Below are 24,645 nucleotides of genomic sequence, written 5' to 3'. Positions count from 1 at the left end.
TACGTGCACGTGATGCGTCGACTGCTACTGGCGGTGCACATCCTCCCACTGACGGGGGAATTATAAATAATACATACTCTAATAATAAATCTATGATCTATGATTAAAAATAAAGTCTGCATTTAAAACAGACATCTTTTGAAAAATGTGACTCTTAAAATAAAGTACTTAATTTTAGAAAAATGAATTTAACTGAATTGTCCTGCAGCTTTAAATTCATATACATTCTTATACTGCACATTCCTCGCTCACCAGTTCGGCAAGGTGTTATTCCTTATTCTTCGTATATTTCTGATCAAATACTCACAATGAATGGTTCTATTACTACTCGCAAAGGGCACTTCAACACTCACTTCAGTCAGGATTTTGGCAGACTGAAGCACTGGAAGAGCCAGAAGAGAAAACATCCAAAATACAATCCCCATGTCATTATAAGAGTACCACACACTGACCTGCGGCCAAAGTCCTCTGGAAATAGTCCTCCAATTCCCAAATAAACTGCAATAAAAACCTTGCTACGGGAACAGTTTTTTTTTTTTTTTTTAAGAAAGTTTGCCCTTAACTAATACAGTGACAAAGTTAAAGCCAGTGAGTAACTGGGGCGGGAGGTGTATCCAGACAAATGAGGAATTTCCCACAAGATATTAGCGGGAAGGAAAACGCAGGATTACCAACGTGAAACTAAGAAAATCAAACATTCTTGATTCTTTTCAGTGCACCGTATTAAATACTTTTATACGGTTTGCATTGGCAAGTCGACATGGGGGAAACACAAAAACAAACTAGAATGTGTCCTGCATGCTTTGTCACGCAACAAATGTAACGGCACGGATTTATGCATTTTCATTCAGGAGGCTTTTCGACGCGAGTGAATGAATCTGTCTATGTGACACGTGTTAGCGGCTCTGTTTTCTCTACGAGTCAGACACTGAGAGGTCCGAGAGCCTCGGACCTGCACTGATCATGGAAGGGAGGGATGGAGAGAAAAGGGAGGTGGGTCAGAGGGGTGGCTCCCCAAGCCCTCGTTTGTATAAAATTAGAAAAATGTAAATGTTACCGGAGTTTCACTCTCTGAAGGCTGCATGCACATTAACGTGACTGGTGGACAGAGTAGCTACCGGGACATATCGCTGCTGAATGGACTGTCATGGGGTTGCGGGTGCCCTGGCAGGCAGTTGCTGGTGTAGGTTATCTTGGATAATGTGCTCATTGTGGCTGCGACCGATGCTTTTCTGTGTCAGAGAGGTCATTAGAAGAACAAGTCAGTCAGAAAAACTGCTGGAATGTGTCAGAAAAAAAAGTAATAGGAGTCAATCCTGCCATCATTGATTTTATTGTTGTCATTTCAATTTTGGTTTCATTCCAACCCTCATCGGTTATAGATATGGCTACATGCTGACACAAGTGGATGTATTCAACACTGAAGTGAGCCGTACATCTCAGCAAACACTTTAAGTAATGAGAACTTGTATATATATTATCCTTCAGGGATCTCATCCTGATTGGCCAGTAGCACTCCATGAATGTTCTGAGGGGCAAAGAGAGAGAGAGTGAGAGAGTGAGTGAGTGAGTGAATGAGAGAGAGAGAGAGAGAGAGAGAGAGAGAGAGAAAGAAGGTGGGGGAGGGAGAGAGTTGAAAGATAGAGGTGAATCTTCTTGTAGGTTTATAAATGTTAACACATGTGCTGGTGAACAGTTTGGATGATAAGCATGTGTGACTAACCACAGCATCGGGTCCTACGATGTGTCCTACTTGTTGTAGGGGAACAAGAAGAAGAAAAACAAACAGACGAGCCAACATGGAGACTTACTACGAGCTGGTACTGTGTCGAGGTCTCCATCAGGCCCTGGATGAAAGGATGCTGAGCCAGAACGGAGAAGGGGGCGCAGTCCCCAGGCCTGTAGCCCAGCTCTCTGAACACACACACCAGTTGCTAGAGGCCAGAAGAGATTAAGGTATTACCTTGAGTATTGTTTGAATAATGTGGTTAATAATTCTGCTTGGATTGTATCGTATACTGGGGTGTCCAAGGGGACTTTGTCTGATTTATTTTTCCCCCATCATGGAAATTACATACATGTATATATATATATATATATATATATATATATATATATATATATATATATATATATATATATATATATATATATATATATATATAGTTTCTGTTAGTTATGCAAATTAAGGTGTTGATTGTCCCCCAGCACTGTCCCTGTAAACCACCCACTGCTGTAATACAAGTCTGGGAAGTAACCTTTTAATCATGGATCCCGCACACGGCCATAAAGATTTGCCAGTCAGCCATATTAGTTATTAGTTAAGAAAAGAAAGGCCATGCCTTTGTATGCACATTGTAAAGAATGAAGGCATAATAGAAAACCAAACCTTGCTAAGGACAAATTAATTAGGCTAAACTGAAAATGAAATCGTACATGTTTTACATTTAGTCAACGATTTATTTCCTTTGTAAATTTGACCCTTTTCAGTTATGTATTTCCTTAATTTTTTAACCTTCACAGGGCTTTACCTCAGTGTGCTCCTCCTGACTCAGGCAGCCTGGAGGAAGAGGGCTGCTGTCTCTCAACTGGGTGACTTTGTGGCAGGTGACAGCAAGGAGGGCGGGGATGGACACCTCCTTTTTCACCAACGAGCCGCTCCATGCACACGGAGTGTCTTCTTCCTTGTAGTCTCCATCGAGTTCTGAGGAGCTGAGCTCGGCAGCCTCGTCTATACTGGGCATAGACTGTACACACAACACATTGTGATACTGCTGATAACTGCTCCCCTGCTGATGTGCAATAGATTGTGTTACAACATCAACACTCGCATGTTTCATTCCAAAAATGAATGACCAACTACTGTGAAAAGTTTTTGGCATTATAAATACTACCACATTTATGTTATAACTCAGAACCATCTGGATACATTGGTGATGACAGAAGATGATGAAGTAGAATTTTCATTCACCTAAATGGACTCACCTTAACAAGATGGCCCGGGGAGGAGTGCTGGAGATGTTGTCCCAGCACTACACTGAGTGCTCTGATGAAGCCCTGTCTGGGGTTAGGGTCGGCCGCAAAGTACTGCAGCATGTACACATAGTCCAGTCGAGGGGGGGAGAAAGAGCGATCCGCAAACAACTGGAAAAAGAACTGAGAAGGGAGAACAGTGGCAAATGTTACTGGTAATTTATTTAATTTTCTACTTGCGGTGCAGTTCATGTGGATAAACCATAAACTTAAGATGTTTGACACCTTCGAGGTTTAGATCAAAGTGCATGGCATTGTGATGTCAGTGTCCTGTATAAGTCAGTGTTTTTAATTAATTTCTGTTCTACAAAAAGATATAATTGAAAATATCTGAAAAGTCCTCTTGTAGGCGTAATTTATTGAATATTCTAAGTTATTTTTATTCACAAGTAATATTGTTTAATTCTAGTTGTTCGCTTATTTAGGTTCGATTTTTTTATGTATTAGGATAGTTTTTTCTTTTTTTTCTTTTTTTGTTTTTAGTTGAATTATTTGTAATTATTTACTTAGTCTTTAGATTGGTTATTGGTTTAGTAATTAGGTAATGATGTAGGCACCTGGGGTTTACTTAAAGGAGTGGGCGGGTACAGGACCGGGATGCACCTGGGTAGGCCTATGAGTTGGGTCGAGCATTTTTTACTTCTTTCATGTCTCTTATGTCTTTGTTTGTTTTTATGCCTTTTAAATCATTTGTGTACCATGACCACTTGGTTTTCCATATCAGGAGTAATGATGTTTACATCGGAATTGAGTTACCTTGCGTAGGTTAGCCAGGCGATCATAAGGTCGAGGCTCAGAGGGGTCCTCTGGGACGGGCTGGTGAAACCACAACTCTGTCTGGTGAGAAAGGAGTCAGGAGGAGCAACTTAAACATGTGTTTTTTGACGTTCAGGAAGCTACAGTTTTCACGTTATACTATGTAACGTATACAATGAATACTAAATGTGTTGTTGCGTTGACTTGCTTGTAGAAAAAGTCTCAGTGCATGATAACGCCACAAGAACAAAGAGGGGCAAAGGGGGTATGAAAGTGGATAGATCATTTAAAGATACAGGTTTATTCAAAGATTTTTTTTTTGCGATTTAAAACACAGTTTGAGTGTCTGACCAAAGAATCTGAATATTTGGTGTTGGTCTGAGTGCTGTCTGCATAGAGACCTGTAGGTACTGGTCCTCGTTAACATAGCCTGTGTTGCCAGTATCTGCTGCCTTGAAACGCTGGAGCACGACCAGCAGCTGTGATAAGGAGGGAAACGGCCAAGGGAGGGCAGCACTGAGCAGAAACTGACGCCAGTCTATCAACTCATAGGCGTCAATCAGGAGAGATACAATCTCCAACAGCTGAGGACAGAAGAGAAAAGGACAATTACTTTTTTTTTAATGGTCATTTGACTGAAATAGTTTATGAAAACTGTCTTCCGAGCAGAATTTGGTTCTTTGAGGCGAAGACAAAATAAACAATTATTCTACTTCATGTTTTGAGTAGCTGGAATGCAATGCTTAAAGACTACCTGTGTTTCATTCTTGTTCATCCAGGGCTCGGGCAAGGTGTTTCTGCCCATGTTCACAGAGATGATATCCATGAGAAAATCAAGGAAATGATAACTGGACATGAGGCCTGAAAGTCAGAAAGGAATGAAAAAGATAATTGGATGATGCCCCACCTCTCTATCTCCTTCTGCTGACATGGATTGTGGTTATCTGGATCTTGGTCCATGCCTACTACTCATTATATGAATAATTTCTGTCATATTCATTGAATGTGTTGTAACTCTGTTATGTTGTTCATTCTGTCCACATGACATCTATTGCTTCTGTCCATCTGGGGAGTTTGATCCTCCTCTGTTGCTCTCCTGAAGGTTTCTTCCCTTTTTTCCCTGTGAAAGGGTTTTTTCTATTTTTGGGGGGAGTTTTTCCTGATCCGATGTGAGGTCCTGGGACAGGGATGTTATGTGTACAGATTGTAAAGCCCTCGGACGCAAATTATGTGCTTGTGTTTTTGGGCTATACAAACTAAATTGAATGGCTAGCTGGTGAGCATGATTAATAGACCCAATGACATTGCAACCTGTCTCCCCTGTATTAACCTGATGGAGCTACAATGCACAGCTGTCGGTGCAGTGACTCGAGCTGAGTGACGGTCGGCGTAGACCTTGTGGGTTTCTCCAGAGGAGGTGGACAGACAGGGGGAGCCGGGCCGGCCACCATGTGGCAGTCTCCATTCAAGTAGAAGTCAGTACCTTCCTGGGGAAGAGAATTTAGGGAATCTTAAAATGTGAGGAGTGAGGTAAAGGAGACCGTGGTCACATTCTGGAAGAACATTTGACATGTCATCCTACGGTAGCCACCTTTTAACCACTGAGCACTAAATAATACAGTACTCACCTGGGGTAGATACTAAAAAAAACAAAAACAATATATAAAGTCGTTACGTACCATCACCAGCTCGTACTGCAACTTAGCACCTGCCTCTATGTGGTGGCCGATCACTTGTGACAGTCGGTCAATACTAGAGAGAAGGAGAGGTGCAGATAAAATGTCATACATGTTTGCAACGTTTAGTTAGGGACTAAAAGTGTTTCTCACAAGCGTTGCATGTTTTAATATTCTCAAGTAATAGTTTTTGCAAGAGCACATTTTGAAATCCTTCCAGGTCTGTGACTTTTTTTGGCCAAATAAATAGAATTAAAAGAACTTTATCGTAACACTGCTTGTCCAACAATTTGAATCTGGTGGCTCAAATATACGCAGACATTTGTAGCATGATGACATGACATGGTGATAAAATACAGAAAGCATTCATCCCTCACTAATCAAAAACATAACAGCACTAATTGCGCAAGAAATTTCGTTGGTGTGGCGACTACTGCCGTAAACTGTCGCAAGATATATATATATATATGTATATATATATATATATATATATATATATATACATATATATATATATATATATATATATATATATATATATATACATATATATATATATATACGCCGACATTACCAGTAGTAAGATGTGTTATTGAGGTGTCATTTCTGTATTTGTGATGGACTTGAGAGCAGTTATTGCTTCATAGACACAGGTCACTGGTTACCATGGTGATTGGTTTACCAGGGTGAAGGGGCAGACAACTGGAGCTCCTCCTGCCTGTGTGTGTGTGTATGTGTGTCTGTGTGTGTGTCTGTTTGTGTGTGTGCGCGTGCAGAGTGAAAACTGTAAAGTAAATGGCAAAAGACAAATATTTTTTTCGCAAGATCCTGAAGACATCACCACTCTAAGCTGCGCCATACACACACATTATAAACTCTGAAATGGTCCCAAAATGTTCCTAAACTTGAATGATAATTACATGAAAACGGTGCTAGCTATCAAAAAATGCCCAATTGGGCAAATAAACTCCAGGCTTTTGGTAAAGTTTTAAACTTTATATAATTTCTCTACGTTAAATTATGGCAAATCACTATGGGCACAAAGATGGACAGGACAGCGGTGCAGTGCTACACTGTGGCAGCTTCAATCACATTTGATTGAGCCACACCATATGGGACCACACATGACATGACATGTACCATACCTCTTCATTTCTGCAAGATAGTGTGCTTCTAACCACTTCTCCATGCTACTTGATGTCTGTGCTGCTCTGCGCTGCAGAGACTGCACCATCACCAGACCATGACCTTTCACCAGCGCAATGCGCGCCTTTGATACATTCCCTGGAAAACACACAAACACACACATGCATAGAAACATGGATACAAGTCATATGTATCTCATGTGGCACAGTTCTTAGAAAAAAGAGCCACTCAGAACATAGACAATACATTTATATGATGATTGAATATATTGTAATATAAAAAAAACTACTGAATTTCTGTGTGTGCATACCCTCATGATCCAGTGCGGCTGCATATTCTTTATATATTTTGTCTCTGACTTCTTGATTATCTGTCCTCGCCCTCTCCTTCTGCTCGTTTGTCTCTCCCTGGTGGGCTTCTGCTGACACCTACACACATATTTAACCCATACAATAAAACATGATATATATATATATATATATATATATATATATATATATATATATATATATATATATATATATATATATATATATATATATATATATATATATATATATATATATATATATATATAAATGTATATATACCTTCCTAATATGCTCATGCAAACTCTCACACACAGAGCATTACCAATTTTCTGATTGCTGTGAGTGCCTCCTCATAGTCGGAGATCAGTTTCTCATGGGGTAGCTAGAGTTTACAATGAAAAGAGTCAATATCTCTGACTAGCTTATCAGCATATCATCAATAAAATGTTGCGGAAGTGGCAGAATGCCCAAACGACCTCGACAGATTCAGCCTGAATCCGTTTTTCCGTCTGGGAGTCAGGATGTCTGCGAAGGAGGGGAAAACGGGAGAAGATGAGGAAATTGTTTATGTGTGAGTATATGTTTGTGCTGGGGAGCATTTGGACTATGAGGAAATGACAACATCGATTTAATCTTCAAACAGACTGTGGAAAACTGTTAGTAGTGTCTCTCCCTTACAGTTTAGTTTTTGTCTTGTCCTCTCTGTTGTCCATCTGATGAGACACACTTCTGCCCGCTGACTCCGTGCTGGTGGAACAACATAAATCTTTCACTCTCCACACTCATTATCCGTAAAACTATTTACAATTTTCTTTAATTATCTCGTCACAACGTAGTTCGGTTGCTATTAATAGCGAGTTCCTTGCCTCTCGTCCTGGTTCTTAACGTCTGTGAGATGCAGCAGGAGGATAGAATCCAACTTGGAGGGAAACTCAGGCAGAACCTCTCCGTACATGCCCAAATAGTAGACCTTGAGAATATGGAGCTTGTCCTGGAAGCGGTCCAACTCTACCTGGACAACACAAAAAAAATTTCAACATTATGGTTTTGCAAGTCAAACTGAAGAAGAACGTAGAAGACACACAGGCCGTTACGCCATAGACACAGCGACTCAACAAAAAGAAGCCATGGAAAAGGTAAGAGGTCTATAGCTGGAGCTTATGAATGACAAAATTGGAAAGGCCAAAAAAAAGTTTATTCCGTCAAATAGTGACACAGAAACAGAACAGTTACCTGCATGAGTACAGAGTGGTGGTTGACGAGGACGGCAGTGTGTTCCTCCAACCAGCTGTCGAGCTTTGCTTTTTCTTTCTCGGCCTCCTCCTTATGCTTGTCACTAATGTCCCACAGATGTTCGCGCAGTTCCTGTACACATGAAAACATCCCCATATATTTTGTACTTTCATTTAGCGGATCAGCGTGATCAGTTGAAGAATATTTGCATTTCATTGTAATATATTATAAATTTTTCTCACGTCCAGCCTCAGATGTATCTCTGCTTTGGTATTCTCGTCTTCTCTAATGTCATCAGGTATGCTGTTGAAGTCCTTCTGCCAGTGAGACACAAACTCCTGCTTCAAGTCTTCAAGTCTGTACTCCTCTCTACAAATACAGGGGACCAGGTAATAATTAAATAGTAATACATGTAATATTTGTTTCATTACCATAAATGTCCTCTTAGCCTTATGGTTTAAGCATTTGGTGTCACATTCAATTGTATCCAAAGATAACTGTACTCAGAGGCTAATACTGCAGCTGTAAACTTACATGACAACATCTAGTATTAAAAGGATAATTGATTGTAACTAAGAAAAATAGTTGTGGCTCTGCAAAAGGTGTATGGCAAAATGGCGAAGGGATTTATGCATCTTCATGAGAGGTTTTCTAAAGGGATTCTTATGCTCGGAAACACTACTGCTTTCGTCCACAGGCAAACTTCACACAAAATGAAAGTTCCTCATAGGAGGATTAAATAAACCATGTTCACACTACTTCAATGGTCTGGCAGAATACCTGATGTTGAATAGGTGAAGTTGAATCACAGATTGTTGTGAACGGAGCTGATGCATCGCCATCTTTAAGTTGTTCACGTAAGAATCGCACACCGTGTCCCAATGGGAGCACAGGGACTCTGGCAGCTCCTGGAGATAGAGACGGGAAGGGGGAAAGATGAACCAAGCATTGGATAGAGGATGATAAAACCAAACAAGACATAGTGTAATAGAAAAAACGATCACATGACATCTATTTTCCTTAACAGGCTCCTAATAAGGGCAACACAGGTCGGGAACCACAGCTCCACCAGCTGAATCATGTTAGAGGGTCACCCTGTGGCAACTCCCAGTGAGTGCATCTGAATGTCATATGTCATCGACAAGATATTTCAGGATAGAAAGAGATTAGGAGTGCTCTTCCAACTCAAAACAAAACAAACATAAAAAAGAGTTGTATCCTACTGGAGGAAGGGGTACATCCACGTAGACCCAGCTGGATGAACCAGGGCAGGGAGAGGCAGACTTCGGTGGGACTCCCTGAGAGTCCTCATTGGTCACTGAGGAAGTTGACCCCTGCCCTATTGATTAGCCAGAAGAAAAGTTAATGAGTAAAACATGTCTAAAACACATCATGTTTATCATCAGTAGGTATAGTTTGATCCACAGACTGCTGATGAAACCACCTCGTGGTGAGTTTGTGTTGGATTCGGACAGTGACTTCACACTTTGGGCTTTTTCTTCGTCAAAGCTGATATCGGACTTTGCTTGTGCTTCGTTTGTGAGGCCCTGAGCTTGATCTACAGGTGTAGGTGTAGCTGAACAGGAGGAGGCGTTAGAGCTGATGAGTTAATATATCGTAATATTGTGAGTAATTATTTTGTTTCTTTCAGGGAGGACAAATTGTCTACTGTACATCATTTAACGTAGAAACATCGAGAATATCATGATCAGCGTGTGATTTATGTTTAACCTAATCTTATGGCACTATAAATAAATAAAAAAACACAAGACTTTTGCTTAACGCTAAAATAACAACCAGTCACCTTCCTGTGTTTGCATCATAACTCGCTGCAGGACGGACTCCACCCTTTTGTGAAGCTCCTCCTCGTCCACATCTGCGTCAACACGGACCAAAATGTTTTGCCTTCCTCCAAACCATTCCTCTAGTTTTGGCCAGCTGTCCTGAAAAGTTGTGATCCTTACGAGGGGAAAAACGATGTCAGATATTCAACACACAGTCATGAGGTAGCAGTAGTGTATAAGATAATTTATTTGATTCTTCTTCTTCTCGTTTTTTTTACCTGTGTGGAATCTGCCCCAGATACAAGTTCTTGTCTATGGAATGGGAGGTTGTAGCAGCCATATTATCTGTCTCTGCACCAAGAGCGCCACGTAAACACACAAACATATAATTTACATTTGATTGGTTACTTGTTTATGTATACGTAATAATGTGCATAATGTTTAGGTGAACACAGACACATACCGCTAAAGCCGCACTAGTATAACATACCCGTTTGACTGAACGAACGTCCGGTCACACACTCATCGGGGACATCCAGCAGCAGAGCCAGGTCCAGCACAGGAGGCGGGGGTGGTGAGGGTTCGGGTGGATTAGGATCAGCAGCGAGTTCTGTCCTACTGCTCACGACGCCATCCCCTTCATCTACAGACCCACCCAGGGCTTTCTCTAGCAGGTAGGCCTGAGTGAGGTCCACTGGAAAGCCATCCAGGATCCAACCTGATTGAGCTGGAACCTGCCTAGCGAGGACACAAACTATATTTTACTGTCTAGACTAGAGAGTGATTGTGGGTTTGCTGTTTGTATCGTTGGGATCTCACTGAAATACTGACTGTGAAATTAATTGCTGATGGTACCATTGAGATAAAACAACTGAAATCAAGTATTTCATAGCAGGTTATGTGCTTACCTGATAGCCTCTACCATGATGTCCACCAACAGCTCATTAGGGATGGTGTTGCCTTCCCTCAGCACTTTTTCTGCAGCTGCTCCCTGCATGGCCCAGGTAGACAGCTGCATAAGCACATGTAAGCAGGTAAAAAGAGTTAAGTGTTTAAATCTGGGGGGAAAAATAACACGTTTATAACTCAACATTTCAAATGATTACACTATCCCAAATGTCACCGTTTTATTAGCAAGGTTAGTTAGTGATATAAAGCAAATACAGGTTACTTTATTTATAAGTAAATACAAAATAGAGTCAGAAGATCGTGAACACTTACTCTTACATTGCTGTCTCTGCTTTCCTCTTGAGTGTCAAGATCGGAAAAGCAATAAGACTATGAGTGACAGGTATCCAATCAAAAAACAACAACACATTGTAACACACAGTATAAAATAGTATGTAATAGAATCATGTTCGCTCCAGTAACCCACCAGGCTTCAGTGATGTGGAGGATGTGAGCAGTAGTTTGCTGTCTTTCTCTCCCTGATGCTCTGTGACCTGCACATGTTTTAAATGTTCAAGATCATTGAGGATCTCTTACGACCAAACGTTTACAGCTTGATACACTTCTGATGCTGGCAGGGGAGACTAGTGAGATTTTTGTATTCCTAAAAAATATTTTTAAAGCAAAATATTCTGAGATTATATATAAAGGCATGTTAGTGAAGTTACAATACAGTTCTACTGTATCTGACTAACCTCCTCTCCATTGTGGTAAGCATTCAGTGCCTCCTCAATCAGTGAGTCAGCTGATAAGACATAGATGCCATGGGCTGAAGCAGGACACACACACACACACACACACACACACACACACACACACACACACTCCTGAGTACGTTACATATTAAACCACATCATTTAGTATGCCTTTGCAAAACAAAAACAGCCTCATATTGATAATTTTCGATGATATCCACACTGATAAATACCATCAAAAATAAATAAAAAAAATAAATAAATAAATAAAGACATCAAAACCTGGATGACCTGCAACTTCCTGCTGCTGAACTTGGACAAGACTGAAGTTATTTTACTCGGACCAGAACACCTCAGAAATCAAGTATCTGATGATATGGTTTAAGCCATCCAATCTTTTTCTGTGCTTGCGTCTGTGTTTGGATTGCATGCTGTGTACCTTCAGCCAGCGTGGCCAGGCAGGTGGTCTTCCCCGAGCAGGACTTGCCCAGGACACAGGCCTTGATGGTAAAGTGAGGAAATGAGGGAGGGGAGGGTTCCATGATGGGTTGATGAACAATGTTCCTCAGTCGCTGGACAATGTGTCCAAAAATGTTGTTGTTGGTCAGGGGCACTTTGGTCTCCCCGGCTTCCTCTGGCCACGCCCACTCACCTACCATGTTCTGACAAACACAACATACGGCTCAGGCAAAGAGGACCTTCAGCACTCAAGACCGTTCAGGGCCTCAGTTCAGGGCATGTGGGCAAACGGACACACCGAAAGTGTGATTTAAAAACTACTGATTTAGTCTGCACTCGTGTTCGAAACTCACAGTGTATTCCTCATAGTCCTGGTTTTTGAGTATCTCCTGCTTCTCAAGCTCTACGGGGTCTAGTGGGGCCGAGAACTCAAACCCTGGCTGCTGGCACTTTACGGGCTCATAGAGAGGAAGGCCACTGAACAGCAGTTCCTTCCACTCTCTCATCGGCTTCTCTGGAATCAGACTGCACATGACAGGATAATAAATTACACAAGGCAAAGCTAGATTTAATGAGCGCAAGTGTATTCACAGTAAATCAAAGTGTTTAATGAACTAAGCCTAAAAACAATCAAAATATGTTTCATCCAAACACGGGTAGAAGAGCTCATATGTAATATATATGTAAGAGCACTAGGTAGCAGGTTACATACAAAGTGAGTGTAGAGCAGGGTTGTGTGGGCGGTGCGTATCTGTGGAGATGTTTTATTTGATCACGAGTAGAAGCAGACAGGATGTTGACATCTTCTGATTTAATTGGACCACTGTTGATTTCCAATAGTAGATCTGTTCTGCTTTCATGCCAAATCACTAACTCTCGTTTCATTTCAGACCCTGTAACTCCCTCCTGCCCTGCAATCCTCTCATTCCCTTCACCTGCAGCTCATTCCTTCATGCGTCTCTCAGTACTTATACCAGTCTAGTTTCATTAGAACTCTGCCAGATTCTCTAGTGTGCCTTGTTTAGTGTTACAACATTTTCTATTTCGGCTTGAACCTTTTCCCACATTGTCTGACTGTTCCCCCCCTGGTGTTGACCTTTGCGTGTCTTGAGCTAAGTAAAGCTGAACTTTCCTGGTACATTGATTGCTTCTAGTTCTAGTGCAATTTTTAGAACACTTTTTGGGAATTTCCACATGTTCATTAATTGACCGACCAAGAGTCACTTTCAAGGTTGGCTGTGTGCATGTTTCTACTTCTTTATCATGAAAAGCAATTGTGTCACGTACTTCCCAGTGTGCAGTCGATATTCTCCAACTTTGGTGGCCAAGTCCACTATCTGCTCCAAAATGTCCTTGCAGGTCTGAGAGTGCTTCTTGAATCTGCTCTGAGCTCGCTCAGCAGCAATCCTTTTACAGGATTCAAGCTCCTTTCTGATTTCCTCGGCACGGTCCAACTTAGCCTGCTGAGCGAGAGCCTAGACCAGGCCCCAGTCAGAAAGATGGAATGAGTGGGGAAGGCATGGCACACACATGCTCCTGCCAAACACCACAGTTTGCAAGTAATAAAGGAAGATGAAAGATGTTACAGAGGACATTTATTGTGCAAAACACATGACTAGGTGTTTTGTGGGAAATTAGGGAGAAACAAACTAACAGACATTTTTGGGGGGAATTAGTACGTTACTGATGTTGGAGGTTGAAGAAAGATTTTTTTGTATCTGCTAAATAACTGAAAAACTGATGTTAAACAACAAGTAACAATTAATACAGCTTCCTAGTTTGCTAAAAAACACAGTATCAATAATACTCCATTAAAACTTTAATTTAAATCGTATGATTTTCTCTAAATAATCTCAGAAGAAAGATTATTTCACTCTTCAGAGTAAATTGCAAATAACCACAGAAACCGAGACTTAACAGTGCGACAATCTGCATGACAAATAAGGACACTATGACCATACTTAACAACAACATGCTGAATATTTAACACTGAACCCATACTGAACCAACGTTGTATCCTTTGCGAGGAATTAATTTATCCAAGTATCTGCCTTCTTTTCAACTGCATGTACTGTACATGTGTGATCACTTGAAGGACATAACAGATCTGTCTCTAAAGACCCAATATCACTCTTCATAAAACCAAATACCCTGTTTCAAACTACCAACATCCACCCTGCCCTCTCTCTCCCTATGACACTACTCATGCTATGACGGATGCAGCCTAATGCAACACAACAATAGAGAGAATTCTTCTTCTTCCTTAATCATCCTATCTCACCGCCTCCCTCTCCAGAGCTTCCTGAAAGTCCCTCTCTCTCCGCTGCTGGTATTGCTGCTCTCTGAACAGGCGGTTCTTCTGGATCCCGTCCTTCTGCACGCGAATCTGGAGGAGCTGTGTCGCAAAACGCTGCTCCTGCTGAGTCTGACGTGTCAGCCGCTTCACCAGCCGCTCCTCCCGCTGTGACTCCTGCAGGGTGAGGCAGAGGTGGCTGATCAGTTGTCTGGTTTTGGGTTAGAAATTATGAATGCCAAATAACAGACTGTGAAGTCAAAGAGCGTAGGATGTGTACGATTTATTTAAAACCTTGCACCTCTTGAGCTTCTTGGGCCTTGAGCTGCTCCTCCAGGAATCTGTCTTGTCTTTTCTCCTTCTGCTCGCGAACTACTGCTTTCTCCTCCAGCCTGTGTCGGATATCCTGTATATACTTGCTATTAGATTGTAATGTCAGCTTCCCTCCACTTCCAGGGACCTCAAAGCCCTGACTGATGCCACCAACGGGTAAATCTCCAGAGGGCAGCTGACCACTAGAATTGAAAAGGTTCAAATCGCATTTTCTTTCTTTTTTTTATACATTTATATAACATGATACTAAATGCCAACAAGGTAAATGTTTGATTTTCACTCACCTTGATAAGGAAGCTAAACCATAAGGAAGCAGTTTCTTCCTTGTCTCAAACTGGGCTATTTCAGTCTGGACTGTCTGTATACAAAATGAAGAGAAATTGCAAAAAACTGACATTTTAGTCATTTGTTGTTTGTGTGTGTTGTGAGAAATTTAATTAATTGTTGCCCAATTTGAGGCATGACGATTGCCTTAAAGGGAGTATTGTTTACAGAGGGTCATCAGTTAATCTGGAAAATATGGGAAAACCTCTGCAGAGAAATTGATTTTGAATGAATACTGTTCTGTAAACATTAACGGACGTTAAGAAATAACAATCTATTGGTCTGGACAAGACCTGGGAACATCAACATTCTTGCTCCTGGATATCTAAAATTGTCGAAGGGATATTTTTTAAAGGACTTTGATCTAAATTTACTGTGAGGCCCATTTATAGCAAGCATCAGCCTCTACAAACCACTCTACAGCTGACCCTGTGTAAGAAACAGAAATTCCCTCTGTGTGTTGGTGAATTATCACATCATTAATTAATCTGGATCACACCTTCACTTCTTGTTCTCTGCATTGCTGCTGCTGCTGTTGCCTCCTCTTTAGGTGTAGCTGTGAAGTGTAGGGAGGTGGCTTGGGCACCTGGGCAATGGTGGCCTGGTTAAAAGTCCTGATGTCATTGTGCTTCTGACGCAGCTGCAACATAACCAGCTCCCAGTCATTAGCAGGAACCTTTTCACAGTTTAGTAATGTCCAACACCCAAAATACTGCTGCGTGACAGTCGAGACTGAGAAACAATATGTCAAAAGTTGATACAAATCTGGAGACTGGGCTTGTTCATACATTGCCTCATGTTAAATGACTACAAGGAAATATATTGCAATACAGCATTTTCTTATCCGACATCTCCAGTACCTCCTCAATATTCTTCAATCTCTTCTCATTCTGGACTCTGAGTTGTCTCTTTTGCTGAATGGGAAGGGTCATCACAAGCCTGTCGTTCAGTTGTTGGTATTTCTCCTCATAGTGCTGAGAGATTTTCTGTAGCTTCAGCTCTGCATGACTTTTTACCACTTTATGCAGTCGCTAGGTCAAAAGAAAGACATTAAGATGATTGGAAACGCATGCTTTTATATACATTGGCGTTGTGTTGAATTAATAATGTGAACTTTAAACATATATATATATATTGACATGTTGTTATACTACTTACATCAGAGTAGATCTCATGCTCTTTTTTGTGCAGGCCAACATTGGCTGCAGACTCCATGATTTCCATCAACGTACCGCTGATTTCTAACTACTTCTTCTTCTTCTTCTTCTTCTTCTTCTTCTTCTTCTTCTTCTTCTTCTTCTTCTTTTCAAGCGAGTTGGTAAAGGAGGTGCGTGGCAAGACCCTGCTTCTCCTGCATCAGTTCCTGGGCTGCGTTTATGTCAAAGGAGATCCCCAGAAACCGGAGAGTAGGCTCAACACAGGATAAATGATTCAGTCTGGAGATGGAGGTTCTGAGGGAAAAGGTGTGAACAACTTTAATATATTAATTAAGACTCTAAATTATAATAGAACAGTTAGCTATTTTTCTAGGCAAAACAAGCAAATGATCATGGATAGATAGGGAGTGTAACTCTTTCTTCACAAACATACTGAAATCATTCTGCAACGGATATTTATGCAAAACCTCCCCAATGAGGTAACCACTGGAGAAATCCCTGGTAAAGGTCTTTGGATCTCTGAAGAGGAACATGCATGACATGCATGACATTTATGTAATTCTAGTAGTTATATGTCCTTTGGTGGTGCGTTGTCTCGATGCTTTTGATGTTTTATGTAAGCTAAAGCTCTTTGAATTGCCTTGTTGCTGAAATGTGATTCATAAATAAATTCACAAGCTTGCAACTGAAAACATATTGGACAAAGTAAGTTATCAAAACATATTTAGCGTTACAGTTTGAACACCTGTCTGGACAAACTCACAGCTTTTCTTCTTTCACCAAAACTAAATTCCTTTTACCCTTTAGTGTGACCACGTGACGCTGGACACGGCGGTGACTAACGTGAAACCACGAAGCGTTAGTTAGCATAACGAAGATAGCAGGTAGCTAACTATAAGTAGCTATGCTGACGTCAGACTGGTGGTAACTTACCAACAGCGTTTGACAGACGGGGCTGTCAAACTCCTCGTTCAGCCACCTGCACAGTATATACGTATATTGTTCTGGATCCATCCCCTCAAAGTTCAGCTCAGACTCTGTGACTTTATGTGATAAGTATCGCCATGTAAGTAGGTTCTGCTGTGCCTCTTTCGCTCTTCCTTTTCGGCTGAAAAACAAGGAGCGTAGGAAAAACTCCGGAGGTGCGCTGTTGCCGTAGTGACCCATCAACAGAGTTGCCCAGGCCAGGGTCGTGCGCTTCAAGCGGAAGAGAGCAGGGCACTCGTGGGAGGGGGCGGGCCCAGCTGTCCGTGGACCAGTTTTCTTTTCTGCACCCAAATTCAAACCAGAGGGATGAAATGAGTGCGAGCTGATCCAGAGCCAGTACAGTGGGGCACTTCTGGTCAGCAGGGACGAACGTATTTTTTTAGCAACACTCACTGCAACGACCACTCACTGATTAGGGAAGGCAAAACAAAAGAAAAATGTATTGGACTGAAACATTTACTTGGCAACAACAGTTGGTTATTTAAATGCAGCATTCATACAAAACAATGGAAAAGTCTTTACAATGTTATTGGTCAAATATTGAACAATACATTTTGAAGACTTTTCCATTGCTTTGTGGGAAAATGTTCATTGCTGTATATTCACTGACATCTCTGTGAATACCTTCTTATATACAGTACAGTCTGTACAGGGTTAATTTATCCTCATTAACCTCCATTGACACCCAGCAGCACCACTTTTATATATAGATATGGTGTCTCAGAATAAAACAGCAACACTATAATGTTGGTCACTAACCACATGACTTTAGGTCCAGTGATATATATTATATATATATATATATATATATATATATATATATATATATATATATATATATATATATATATATATATATATATATATATATACACACTTACCTAAAGGATTATTAGGAACACCTGTTCAATTTCTCATTAATGCAATTATCTAATCAACCAATCACATGGCAGTTGCTTCAATGCATTTAGGGGTGTGATCCTGGTCAAGACAATCTCCTGAACTCCAAACTGAATGTCAGAATGGGAAAGAAAGGTGATTTAAGCAATTTTGAGCGTGGCATGGTTGTTGGTGCCAGACGGGCCGGTCTGAGTATTTCACAATCTTCTCAGTTACTGGGATTTTCACGCACAACCATTTCTAGGGTTTACAAAGACTGGTGTGAAAAGGGAAAAACATCCAGTATGCGGCAGTCCTGTGGGCGAAAATACCTTGTTGACGCTAGAGGTCAGAGGAGAATGGGCCGACTGATTCAAGCTGATAGAAGAGCAACTTTGACTGAAATAACCACTTGTTACAACCGAGGTATGCAGCAAAGCATTTGTGAAGCCACAACACGCACAACCTTGAGGCGGATGGGCTACAACAGCAGAAGACCCCACCGGGTACCACTCATCTCCACTACAAGTAGGAAAAAGAGGCTACAATTTGCAAGAGCTCACTAAAATTGGACAGTTGAAGACTGGAAAAATGTTTCCTGGTCTGATGAGTCTTGATTTCTGTTGAGACATTCAGATGGTAGAGTCAGAATTTGGCGTAAACAGAATGAGAACATGGATCCATCATGCCTTGTTACCACTGTGCAGGCTGGTGGAGGTGGTGGTGTAATGGTGTGGGGGATGTTTTCTTGGCACACTTTAGGCCCCTTTGTGCCAATTGGGCATTGTTTAAATGCCACGGCCTACCTGAGCATTGTTTCTGACCATGTCCATCCCTTTATGGCCACCATGTACCCATCCTCTGATGGCTACTTTCAGCAGGATAATGCACCATGTCACAAAGCTCGAATCATTTCTAGTTGGTTTCTTGAACATGACAATGAGTTCACTGTACTAAAATGGCCCCCACAGTCACCAGATCTCAACCCAATAGAGCATCTTTGGGATGTGGTGGAACGGGAGCTTCGTGCCCTGGATGTGCATCCCACAAATCTCCATCAACTGCAAGATGCTATCCTATCAATATGGGCCAACATTTCTAAAGAATGCTTTCAGCACCTTGTTGAATCAATGCCACGTAGAATTAAGGCAGTTCTAAAGGGGAAAGGGGGTCAAACACAGTTCTAGTATGGTGTTCCTAATAATTCTTTAGGTGAGTGTGTATATATATATGTGATTTATATGGTTGATGTTTGGATCCTCCCCAAAACGTTCACATGTATCTCTGGAAGTAATAATGAGAATATCCCCGATGGTGGACTGGAAGTTCACAGTTACTGCGTACAATAAAGCAAATACTTTTATTAATACTTTTGTCCAAATCTTAAATGTATAAACGTTCATGCTTCATTAATCGCGTACACTCCAAGATCAGAACAGGTCACCTCATCATGTGTTTATTGACTTTATTACGAACGGCAGTGAGGAGTGTGTATCTTGAACACTGGCATACAAATACAGCATGAGTCCATACACGCATTTGCTGGAAGACATCGGAACTATTTCCGTCCCTGCAGGAGAAAGATACTCCTCTTTAGTGCTAGAGGAGGACCTTCCTTCACTGTTCATCTTAGGCTTTTCTCAGCTGTTTGGATTCTGGAAGTTGTTCTGGATCACACAAGTAGAAAGCAGCATAAATAAGAGCAGACTCCCTCACATTGGAGGCCACAACACAACGTTCCTCTTTGTTCAGTTCCAATTCTGTAACAGCCTTCCATCCTTTAACCCTCCGACGTATCTCCTCTCGCCGCGTTAGAAAACTAAATACTGCGGCATCCACGCCGTCATAGGTGATGATGACTTAAGAAAATCCTGCGTGGAGTTTCCCATGATGCCAGCAGACGGGAGAGTCAGGGCAGCATGAGGTAGTTCTCGGCAATTTCCAGGATGTACAGGTTGGACAGCCCCGACTGGTCCTCGCTCTGACGCGTCTCCAAGACGACCATCCTGCAGTGAGAAGGTCAGGGAGGTCAGAGGAGGTCGAGCAACAAATACAGTGCAGTTTAAACCCGCATAAACTCACAACATTTTGTGCAAATATTCATGGTTCTCAGAGGATGAATCTTGGTGATTCATCTCCACGTAATGTTTTTGAAAATTCGTTTAATACTTTGGTTTGTGACCAAATACCTGCAAAACTAATGATATTCCCATAACTTAAGTTTTAGTGCTATTTAAACAGTGGTGAAAGAAGTACTCAGTAAAAGTGAACGGTTTCATCAGTGGCTAATGTTCCACAAGGAATACAAAGGCCTAAGTAAATAGTAACAAGTAAAAGTCCTACATTGGTACTCAAGTAAAAGCACAACAAGAGAGCTCCAGCTGCAGACACTGACTAAAAACCCCAAAGCAACCACAATGGCAGGGAGTGAAGACATGCCGTACCGGTCAGACTGCACCAGTCTGTAGATCTTCCTGTGGTCGGTGGTTTCCTCCAGCACCTCAGTGAAACCTTGTCCTCTCCTCTGCCAGCCGTGACGCCACACTGCTAGCAGCGTGTCCTCGAAATACACTGGACAGACAGACAGAGTCAAGGCTGAGCTTCCATCACCCACAATACCAACTGTCACTGGTCAGCAGTGCTGGGAGAAGTATTCAGACCCTTTCCTAAAATAAAAGTACTAATGCCTGACTAGATACAAGTCCAGAATTCAAAACCACACTTCAGTAAAAGTATGGACCAGCAAAATGTACTTAAAGTAAAAGTACTGATAGTGCAGTAACATTTTCCCTTTTAGTGTTTAACCCTATGACCTTGGGGACCGCGGTTTTGCGATGTGACACCCTATAAGTTGTTTCTGGATTGATATCAATGCTCTATTAATGTGTACATTTTTCTGCTGTAGATGGTTTTAACTACTTTATATCCTGTTATATCCTGTTGCAATTTTTACCTCTGAGAAGTAGTGGAGTAGAAGTATGAAGTAGCATGAAATGGAAATACTGAAAGTATTTGTACTTGTCACTGATGTTCTCACCTATAGACTCAATAGGATGGGAGAAGGAGGTGTCCTGTGTTGAAGGCCTGTTGCTCTTCAGCTCTCCCTTCAGACCGACTATATGTACTGACTCTGTGGAGGAGAGAGGCTTGGGGTTGGAATGGCAGAGACAGTAGCAGTAGAACTAGACAGAACATAATGTAACATGTTTTCATCTTTCTTGGAGGGTGTTGTTGGAGTTGGAGTTTTGACATATTTGCCTCAAACTAAACCCTAAAACCATAAACAAAAATGGTCTGCCTGTGGAAGAAAATCATCCTTTCCACCTTGTTACATAATGTCCTTATCATATCATACACCTATTAAAGAAACAAATTACAGTTTTTAAATATTTTCCACTGTCAAGAAATGATTTCGGTATTATAAAAAATATTTTTTGTTATCATTTGTACAAGTTTAAAGTTATTTATTGTCAGTCAAATATAGTTATACAATGTAATATGAATGTGTCGTGTACAGGTGTAGTGTTATTGCAAAGCAAATTAACTGAATGTGAGTTGAAATGTAATGTAATAAATGTATCTACATAATGAGAAGTTATTCTATATATATATACAGTTATGTAGACAGGAAGTGAAACAATAAGTCAAATATATTAAGGTAAAGTTGCGAGAAGTTGCTGCAGAAATACGACGCAGTAATATCACAATAGATACAATAATACCATGATACAGATATTTGTGTTTTGTATCTGAAAAAATTTCTTCAATGTGAGTACTTAGATATTAGTGTTAATGCAATGACTTACTTTCTATGAGGACGAGCAGTGAGCTACTGCTCAACTGGTTTACTTGAACTACATCTGGGCAAGGTCTCTCTGAAGGAACACACACACACACACACATTATTATTGTTATTATTGCTGTGTATAGGTGACCTTTATTTTTGTTTTTGTGCGCACTTCGGGAAGACTAGCGACCACTTTGTGGAAGGGGATCCAAAATATAAAATAAAGAACAAACACAGACAGCACCAACAAAAAAGCAACTTGAGAAAATAAAAGTGAAGAAAGTTTGCGGAGGATTCAGATCATGATGCTGTCTTGAATAATATGATGGAAAAAGGAATACTAATACGATAAATAAAAGAATATATTGTTATCCAGCTTTTGACCACTTTCTTCTTTGCTAACTTGTGTTTTGAAAAACTAATTTTTGGCTGCAACAACTAATGTTTAACTCAACAAAAATAAAATAATTTCTGCCACTGTTGATATTATTATTCTGTTGATAATGGAGGAATAATGCAGAATCAACATACCGAGGCCAGGGTTAGTGAACCAGGATGTGTTGGAGTTGAGGTTGATGTACTCTACAGTGACGGGCACGTTGGGGCTGGATCCCAGAGAGACGCCGATGCACACCAGCGGGTACTCCTGCTCGGGCACCTTCACCGTCTCGAACACCCGCAGAGGGTTGGGCAGGGGGAAGTCAAAATGCTGCGAGCATGAGACAGAAAATAGTTTTACTTCCTTGGCATTGTGTTTTTGTGGTTTTCAATCTCAGGCAGGGCAGCAAGCAAAAGCAGAGAGGTTCAGTGTTTTGTTCAAGGGCACTAAAAGCTGCAGTCTTTCTTTAAGCCACAGCGCAGAGCTGGGGGCCTGTTCCCAAAACCATAACCGATTTATGGTCAAACTAACTCATAAACTAATTGAAGAGGGACCATGAAATGCTTTATTTCCCTGCCAGCAGTTGTTTTATTAGCCGCTGTCAGAAAGACAAAGATAGGCTCAAGGCATCCCACAATGCATCATAAATATACAAAAGTATTAGCATAAAAATGGACTGGAAGTACCAAAAGTAAAAGTAGTGGATTGAAAAGTACAGTATTTCAGAGGTGTGGACTCCAAGTCACATGACTTGGACTCGAGTCACAAATGTTATGACTTTAGACTCGACTTTACCAAATCAAAAAAGACTTCACTTGCACTTGAGTCTTTTGACTTGAAAATACTTGTTACCTTCCCTCCACGCCCAAAGATAAAACAAAAATAATAATTTAAATAAAAAAAAAAATAGCCACACGTATTAATAATCCACGACTTTACACACGTACCTTAATGAGCATGAACTTGTGCATGGGCTCGTACCACTGCAGCAGCACTACGCTGGCCTCCAGACCGCAGCACAGGAACACGCAGCTTCGCTGCATGGTATCTGCTGCAGGAGACACATTTTTTGTTGTCTTTCTCTCTCTGAATGGCGTGCCAAATTAAAAGCCCAGAATCCTTTCTTAAAATTGATTTTATGATGAGACGCAGCGTGTCGTGGGGAATTCAGTGACTTGTGAGGTACTTCAGATGCAGCGACTGTCATCTGGTGGTGCTTGTACGTTACCACAATATACAGTTTGGCTGACATTTACACATGTACATCCACAACGACTAAAATTATTTATATTTAAATGAGTGACCAAAAAACGCGTTGAAAGTGTTGAAAAGTGTTGAAAATAACAGGATTGTATTGTTGAATTTATTCAATTTAAGCGAGGGAAATGTAAATTATGCTCAACTGCGAAGTTTATCCACCCTAATCTTTTCTGTAATTGGTATCAGCTTTCAATTATTTTTAATTCCTCCTACCAACCAAATGCGACAATATACACCAAATATCACCACTCAGTCAGTGGCTCTACACTTCAAACTATGACGCTTGAGGTAACCCTCTATAAACTTCCAACGTAGGTTTACTTAGTTGTTAGGCTTACTTATGCAACTTAACTACTTAGTTAGGCTTTGGAAAACATTGTGGATTGAGTTGAAATAAGTCAGCTAAATTTGTTGCGTAAAATAAGTGCGCTAGTTGTTGCCATAATTAAGTGTGGCTTCAGCTAGAGGGGTCATAGACCCCTATAGCAAAGCGCACTTTATATTATTGCTCGGGCTTATTATTATTAAGTGTGGCTTCAGCTAGAGGGGTCATAGACCCCTATAGCAAAGCGCACTTTATATTATTGCTCGGGCTTATTATTATTAAGTGTGGCTTCAGCTAGAGGGGTCATAGACCCCTATAGCAAAGCGCACTTCATATTATTGCTCGGGCTTATTATTATTATTATTACTTATTATTATTCTTCTTATTCCGCCAAACTTTGGACCGTATCTTCTCCCACAGCGTTGCCCGCACATGCGTAAAAAATACATCAAAACGTGCGGCCCGATCGGGAATCGTGAGCTATGACTTTTCTAAGAGATTCGACCAGCCATTTTCCCGAAAAGTGCGAAAAACGGCGAGAAATTGTCCCATTGACTTGACTGGGGTTTCGGACTGAAGAGAGCAAAAAAACATACATCTTTGTGCCCACAGTGACTCGCCATAAAGTATCGTAGAGAAATGATTTAAAGTTTAAAACGTTGACAAAAGTCTGGAGTTTATTTGCCCAATTGGGCATTTTTTGATAGCTAGCACAGTTTTCATGTAATTATTGTTCAAGTTTAGGAAAATGTGGGAACCATTTCAGAGTTTACAATGGGTGTGTGTGGGGAAGGTTAGAGCTGTGATGTCATCGCTAGAGCACGAGGAGCTGTGTCCTAAACAACCTTTTTGTATTTGTATTTTGCCATTCACTCCACAA

The 24,645-nt window shown here is 41.0% G+C and overlaps 2 protein-coding genes across 2 annotated transcripts in view; both read right to left on the bottom strand.

Annotated features, from left to right (window-relative positions):
• Positions 1-1,477: 1,477 nt before the first annotated feature.
• On the bottom strand, positions 1,478-16,681 carry LOC306742178 (sperm flagellar protein 2-like; the record flags this gene model as incomplete). The annotated part of the gene is given in 39 exon segments (XM_079224518.1): positions 1,478-1,528; positions 1,812-1,934; positions 2,532-2,747; positions 2,986-3,156; positions 3,790-3,870; positions 4,191-4,373; positions 4,544-4,650; positions 5,120-5,276; positions 5,469-5,541; positions 6,611-6,749; positions 6,922-7,039; positions 7,245-7,304; positions 7,399-7,447; positions 7,789-7,934; positions 8,156-8,287; positions 8,398-8,524; positions 8,936-9,063; positions 9,379-9,494; positions 9,642-9,731; positions 9,960-10,114; positions 10,218-10,284; positions 10,430-10,677; positions 10,848-10,951; positions 11,167-11,202; positions 11,315-11,317; positions 11,319-11,381; positions 11,583-11,656; positions 12,022-12,244; positions 12,395-12,566; positions 13,329-13,516; positions 14,323-14,511; positions 14,636-14,849; positions 14,952-15,025; positions 15,491-15,631; positions 15,852-16,022; positions 16,150-16,236; positions 16,240-16,303; positions 16,305-16,442; positions 16,563-16,681. Coding segments are annotated over 39 exon segments (4,797 nt in total).
• A 2,754-nt stretch (positions 16,682-19,435) lies between these two features.
• Positions 19,436-24,645, bottom strand: part of map4k1 (mitogen-activated protein kinase kinase kinase kinase 1) — a gene marked incomplete at its 5' end in the record, with an annotated part of 41,012 nt that continues 35,802 nt past the window's right edge. The window contains 6 exons of the mRNA XM_079224675.1: positions 19,436-20,020; positions 20,459-20,585; positions 21,052-21,144; positions 21,821-21,889; positions 22,333-22,510; positions 23,128-23,231. Of these exons, the coding sequence (XP_079080801.1) occupies positions 19,924-20,020; positions 20,459-20,585; positions 21,052-21,144; positions 21,821-21,889; positions 22,333-22,510; positions 23,128-23,231 (668 nt within the window). The 3' untranslated portion in view covers positions 19,436-19,923. The remainder of the gene's footprint in view (positions 20,021-20,458; positions 20,586-21,051; positions 21,145-21,820; positions 21,890-22,332; positions 22,511-23,127; positions 23,232-24,645) is intronic.

Source organism: Taurulus bubalis (genome assembly GCF_910589615.1).
Source record: "Taurulus bubalis genome assembly, chromosome: 10".
Classification (NCBI taxonomy): domain Eukaryota; kingdom Metazoa; phylum Chordata; class Actinopteri; order Perciformes; family Cottidae; genus Taurulus; species Taurulus bubalis.
Note: the sequence above shows the minus strand (reverse complement) of the source record. Positions and strands in the feature narration are given on the sequence as shown.